Genomic DNA, 5995 nt, shown 5'->3' with positions numbered 1-5995 from the left:
ATTGTGGGGGGCCACGACCCCCCCGCTGTCCCCGTCGCCAGCCCCTCCCCCGCTGTCACCGGGCCACCAACGCCCCTCCCCCCAGGGTCCCCGTGTCCCCGATGCCGGACGAGCCGGGGGTGGCCCCGGGGGTGGCCCCGGAGGTGGCCCCGGGGTCCCCCCTGTCCCCGCCGCCCCCGGGGACCCCCCAGAAAGGGGCGCGGCCCCCCCCGGGCAGCGACTCCGAGCACGACTCGGGATTCTCAGGTGCGCGGGGGCGGGGCCCGGACCGGGGGTCCCGGTCCCGGGGGTCCGTCACGGGGGTCCCGGCGGTCCCGTTCCTTGTCCCGGGGATCCCGTTCCTTGTCCCGGGGGTCCTGTCCATTGTCCCGGTTACTTGTCCCGGTCCCGGGGTCCGGTCCCGGGGTCGCGTCCCGGGGGTCCCGGTCCTGGAGGTCCCGTCTTTGTCCCGGGGTTCCCGTCCCCTGTCCCGGGGGTCCCGTCCCGGGGATCCCGTTCCTTGTCCCGGTCCCGGGGGTCCCGTTCCTTGTCCCGGTCCCTTGTCCCGGGGATGCGGGTCCCGGTCCCGGAGTCCCGTCCCGGGTGTCCTATCCCTTGTCCTGTCCTTTGTCCCGGTCCCGGGGTCCCTTGTCCCGGTCTCGGGGGTCCCATCCCTTGTCCCGGTCCCTTGTCCCGGTTCCGGGGTCCCGTTCCTCATCCCGTGGGTCCCGTTCCTTGTCCCGGTCCCTCGTCCCGGGCTCATTCCCGCCCGGCAGATTCCGGTTCGGAGCACCTGGGCAGGTGCGAGGGGACGGACCCGGAGGAGCCGCCCGGGCCCGGCCGCGCCCACCGGAGACCCACCGGCCTCGGCCACGCCCCCCCGGGGCCGCAGGTAACCGGGATCGGCACCGGGATCGGCGCTGGGTCCACGTGGTTCCGGTACCGGGATGGTCTGGATCCGTGAGGATCCGGTACCGGGCTGTCCCAAACCCCCTGATTCCGGTACCGGGCTGTCCCAAACCCCAATGATTCCGGTACCGGGCTGTCCCAAACCCCAATGATTCCGGTACCGGGCTGCCCCAAACCCCAATGATTCTGGTACCGGGCTGTCCCAAACCCCGATGATTCCGGTACCGGGCTGCTCCGTGCCTTGTCCCCGGTCACTTTTGTCCCCTCCTGACCCCTCCGTGTCCCCCCGCAGCCCCCGGGAGCCGCTCGGGACCCGCGTCCCCTCCTGCTCCTGCTGCGCCCCCCGCCCGCCGCCGTCCCCGGTGCGGACGGGACCCGGCTGTGTCCCCCGGTGCCCCCGGCTGTCCCCGCGGAGCTGTCGCCGTGTCCCCGCACGTCGCCGCGGCTCCGCTCTCCGCCCGCCGCCGTCCCCGGTGCGGACGGGACCCGGCTGTGTCCCCCGGTGCCCCCGGCTGTCCCCGCGGAGCTGTCGCCGTGTCCCCGCGCGTCGCCGCGGCTCGGCGGGGCGCTGCTGGCGGCGCTGGCGCTGCGCACCGGGGCCCTGCTCCGCCACAACCGGCGCACGCAGGGCGACATCGCGACACTGCGGCGACACACGCGGCTGCTGGCCCGGGCCACCCGCGACCCCCGCGTGTGGCCCCGCCTGTGTCACCTGCTGGGCCACCCCGCGGGAGCCGCCGGGAGCCACCGGGAGCCGCCCGCTCCTGGCGAATAAACGGGTGGCGCCGAGGTGGCTCTGAGTGGTTGGTGGCCTTTGGGGACATCCGTGGCTCCGTGTCCCCTCCCGCCGGTGGCCCTCGGGGTCCCCCCGGTGTCCCCCCGGGGTCCCTGTCGCTGTCACGTCCCGGATCCGGGGGGAATTCGGGACCCCCGGGTTTTCATTGTCACACCGGGGGGCGTGGTCGTTGTTCCGTAGCCACGCCCACCGGCGCCCCTTCCTATTGGCGGGAAAGGGGGGTGTGGGGTAGTTGTTTGATTGACAACGCGGCGGTCCAATCGTAAGGGAGACCAGAGGCCACGCCCCTTCCGTGGTACCGGAGCGCGCGCGGCGGCTCCGGAACGTCGGAACCGAACCCGGGACCCCAAAATCGGCCCCGGGACCCCAAAACCGAACCCGGGACCCCAAAACCGAACCCGGGAACCCCGAACCGGCCCCGGGACCCCGGAACCGAGCCCAGATCCCTCCGTACCGGCCCCGGGAAGCCCGAACCGGCCCCGGGACCCCCCGTGCCCCGCCATGGACCCGGACCCGGACCCGGACCCGAATCCCGGAGCCGCCACCGACCCGGCACCGGCAGCGGGGGGGAAGCGGCGGCGTTTCACCGTTCGGCAGGAGGGTCCCGACGAGCCCCCGGTACCGGCGGTGGCGGGAGGGGACCGGGGACCGAGCCAGGAACGGGACCGGGGACCGAACCGGGAACCGGGAACCGGGAACGGGACCGGGGACTGAACGGGAAACCGGGAACGGGGGGGGTTGGGGACACCGGGGACCGAACTGGGGACCGGGGGGGGACGGAACCGGGAACGGGGCATGGGGACACCGGGGGTCGCGGAAGTGACCGGGAACGGGGGGGACATCACGGGGGACCGGGAAAGGTCGCGGGGGTGGCCCCGGTGTCCCGGGGGTGACGAGGACGCGGTGGCCCCGCCGGTGACCGGAGGAGTCCCGGTGTCACCGCGGGTGTCCCGGTGTCACCGGAGGAGTCCCGGTGTCACCGGCGCTGTCCCGGTGTCCCCACGGGTGTCCCGGTGTCCCCGCGGGTGTCCCGGTGCCACCGGCGCTGTCCCGGTGTCCCCACGGGTGTCCCGGTGCCACCGGCGCTGTCCCGGTGTCCCCGCGGGTGTCCCGGTGCCACCGGCGCTGTCCCGGTGTCCCCGCCAGGTCCCGTCGCTGTTCAGAGCCTCCGCCGCGCCCCCGCCGGGCCCGGTGCCGGTGCCGGTGCCGAACCCGCCCGGTCCCGGTTCTTACGCTGAGTTCGTGGTGAGGGGCTCGGGGGGAACCGGGAAGGACCGGGAGCAGAACCGGGAGCAGAACCGGGAGCAGAACCGGGATCCGGAGCAGAACCGGGAGCAGAACCGGGACCGGGATCCCGGACCCACCGGAACCGCCCCGTCGGGACCCCTCCCGGGGCCTCCGGGACCCCTCGCGACCCCCGGGGACCGGGACCGGGACCAGAACCGGGACCGGGACCAGAACCGGGACCAGAACCGGGACCAGAACCGGGACCGGGAGGAGAACCGGGACCAGAACCGGGACCAGAACCGGGAGGAGCCGCGGGCGCCGCCGGCGCTCGGAGCGGGCGCCAAGAGCAGCGGCATCATCGTCAGCCCGCGCCAGGTGGGCGGGGCCGTGTCGCGACATGGGCGGGGCCTGGCCCTGGGTTTGGGGCTGCTATCGCGACATGGGCAGGGCCTGACCCTGGGTTTGGGGCTCCTATCGGACCAGAACCGGGAGGAGCCGCGGGCGCCGCCGGCGCTCGGAGCGGGCGCCAAGAGCAGCGGCATCATCGTCAGCCCGCGCCAGGTGGGCGGGGCCGTGTCGCGACATGGGCGGGGCCTGGCCCTGGGTTTGGGGCTGCTATCGCGACAGGGGCGGGGCCTGACCCTGGGTTTGGGGCTCATGTCGCCACATGGGGTCTGTCCCCGGTGCTCATATCGCGACACGGGGGCGTGTCCTCGGGCTCGGGGGCGTGTCCTTGTGCTCATATCGCGACACGGGGGGCGTGTCCCCGAGCTGGGGGCGTGTCCCCGGGCTGGGGGCGTGTCCCCGGGCTCATGTCGCCACTCATGTCGCGACACGCGCCTGTCCCAGCGCGGCAACCCCGTGCTGCGCTTCATCCGCAGCGTCCCCTGGCACTTCGGGGACATCGGGCCCGACTTCGTGCTGGGCGCCGGCGCCTGCGCGCTCTTCCTCAGGTGAGGGCGGCCCCGGGGGTCCCCTCGGTGTCCCCAGGGGTGCCCAGGTGTCCCCGGGTGTCCCCAGGTGTGCCCAGAGGTGCCCAGGTGTGTCCCCAGGTCTCCCCAGGGGTGCCCAGGTGTCCCCGGGTGTCCCCAGGGGTGCCCAGGATGTCCCCAGGTGTCCCCAGGGGTGCCCAGAGGTGCCCAGGTGTCCCCAGGGGTGCTCAGGTGTCCCCGGGTGTCCCCACGTGTCCCCAGGTGTGCCCAGAGGTGCCCAGGTGTCCCCAAGTGTCCCCAGGGGTGCTCAGGTGTCCCTCACTGTCCCCTCTCTGTCCCAGCCTCAGGTGTCCCCAGCTGTCCCTCAGTGTCCCCATGTCCCCTCAGTGTCCCCTCAGTGTCCCCTCTGTCCCAGCCTCAGGTACCACCGGCTGTCCCTCAGTGTCCCCTCAGTGTCCCCAGCTGTCCCTCAGTGTCCCCATGTCCCCTCAGTGTCCCCTACCCGGGAGCAGAACCGGGACCGGGAGCAGAACCGGGAGCAGAACCGGGATCCGGAGCAGAACCGGGAGCAGAACCGGGACCGGGATCCCGGACCCACCGGAACCGCCCCGTCGGGACCCCTCCCGGGGCCTCCGGGACCCCTCGCGACCCCCGGGGACCGGGACCGGGACCAGAACCGGGACCGGGACCAGAACCGGGACCAGAACCGGGACCGGGAGGAGAACCGGGACCAGAACCGGGACCAGAACCGGGACCAGAACCGGGACCAGAACCGGGAGGAGCCGCGGGCGCCGCCGGCGCTCGGAGCGGGCGCCAAGAGCAGCGGCATCATCGTCAGCCCGCGCCAGGTGGGCGGGGCCGTGTCGCGACATGGGCGGGGCCTGGCCCTGGGTTTGGGGCTGCTATCGCGACATGGGCAGGGCCTGGCCCTGGGTTTGGGGCTCATGTCGTGACAGGGGCGGGGCCTGGCCCTGGGTTTGGGGCTGCTATCGCGACAGGGGCGGGGCCTGGCCCTGGGTTTGGGGCTCATGTCGTGACAGGGGCGGGGCCTGACCCTGGGTTTGGGGCTCATGTCGCCACATGGGGTCTGTCCCCGGTGCTCATATCGCGACACGGGGGCGTGTCCTCGGGCTCGGGGGCGTGTCCTTGTGCTCATATCGCGACACGGGGGGTGTGTCATCGGGCTGGGGGCGTGTCCCCGAGCTGGGGGCGTGTCCCCGGGCTCATGTCGCCACTCATGTCGCGACACGCGCCTGTCCCAGCGCGGCAACCCCGTGCTGCGCTTCATCCGCAGCGTCCCGTGGCACTTCGGGGACATCGGGCCCGACTTCGTGCTGGGCGCCGGCGCCTGCGCGCTCTTCCTCAGGTGAGGGCGGCCCCGGGGGTCCCCTCGGTGTCCCCAGGTGTCCCAAGGGGTGCCCAGGTGTGTCCCCAGGTGTGTCCCCAGGTGTCCCCAGGGGTGCCCAGGTGTGTCCCCACGTGTCCCCAGGGGTGCCCACGTGTCCCCAGGGGTGCCCAGGTGTGTCCCCAGGGGTGCTTAGGTGTGCCCACGTGTCCCCAGAGGTGCTCAGGATGTCCCCAGGTGTCCCCAGGGGTGCTCAGGTGTCCCTCACTGTCCCCTCTCTGTCCCAGCCTCAGCTGTCCCCGTCGCTGTCCCTGTCCCTCACCTGTCCCCGTCGCTGTCCCCTGTGTCCCCAGCGTGACCCCCACCAGTCCCTCAAGGACCTGGCCAAGGTTTGTCTCCTCACCGACTGCACGCTGCTGCTGGCCTGGAGGTACGGCTGTCCCCAACGTCCCCCTGCTGTCCCCAAGTGTCCCCAAATGTCCCCAAATGTCCCCAATGTCCCCCGCAGCGCCGAGGAGGCCGGCCGCTACCTGGAGACCTTCAAGTCCTACGAGCAGAAGCCGCCGGACCTGCTGAAGGAGCGCGTGGAGCAGGACTTCCTGTCGCGGGTGCGTGTCCCCGAGTGTCCCCAAGTGTCCCCGAGTGTCCCCAAGTGTCCCCAAAACGTCCCCGAGTGTCCCCTGAGCGCTGCCACCCCCGCAGGTGACAGACTGCCTGACCAGCGTCAAGTCCGTCAACAGGACGGACGCCCTGAGCCTGCTGGGGACGTTCGGGGTGAGCGGTGGCACTTGGGGACACCGGGGACAC

The 5995-nt window shown here is 73.0% G+C and overlaps 2 protein-coding genes across 2 annotated transcripts; both read left to right on the top strand.

Annotated features, from left to right (window-relative positions):
* Positions 1-6: 6 nt before the first annotated feature.
* LOC121349271 (basic proline-rich protein-like) lies at positions 7-1677 on the top strand. The gene is made up of 3 exons (XM_041459523.1): positions 7-246; positions 756-871; positions 1181-1677. The coding sequence occupies exons 1-3, from the start codon at positions 102-104 to the stop codon at positions 1661-1663; spliced, it is 744 nt and encodes a 247-aa protein (XP_041315457.1). The 5' UTR covers positions 7-101; the 3' UTR covers positions 1664-1677.
* A 753-nt stretch (positions 1678-2430) lies between these two features.
* Positions 2431-5969, top strand: ERCC1 (ERCC excision repair 1, endonuclease non-catalytic subunit; the record flags this gene model as incomplete). Its single annotated transcript, XM_041459524.1, has 8 exons — positions 2431-3286; positions 3761-3864; positions 4259-4284; positions 4404-4691; positions 5106-5209; positions 5542-5618; positions 5697-5796; positions 5891-5969. Coding segments are annotated over exons 1-8 (1585 nt in total), but the record flags the coding sequence as incomplete, so codon positions are not given.
* Positions 5970-5995: the final 26 nt, after the last annotated feature.

Source organism: Pyrgilauda ruficollis, unplaced genomic scaffold (genome assembly GCF_017590135.1).
Source record: "Pyrgilauda ruficollis isolate IOZ18807 unplaced genomic scaffold, ASM1759013v1 scaffold1375, whole genome shotgun sequence".
NCBI classification, from domain to species: domain Eukaryota; kingdom Metazoa; phylum Chordata; class Aves; order Passeriformes; family Passeridae; genus Pyrgilauda; species Pyrgilauda ruficollis.
The sequence above is the reverse complement of the archived record's forward strand: the minus strand, read 5'-3'. Positions and strand labels throughout refer to the sequence as shown.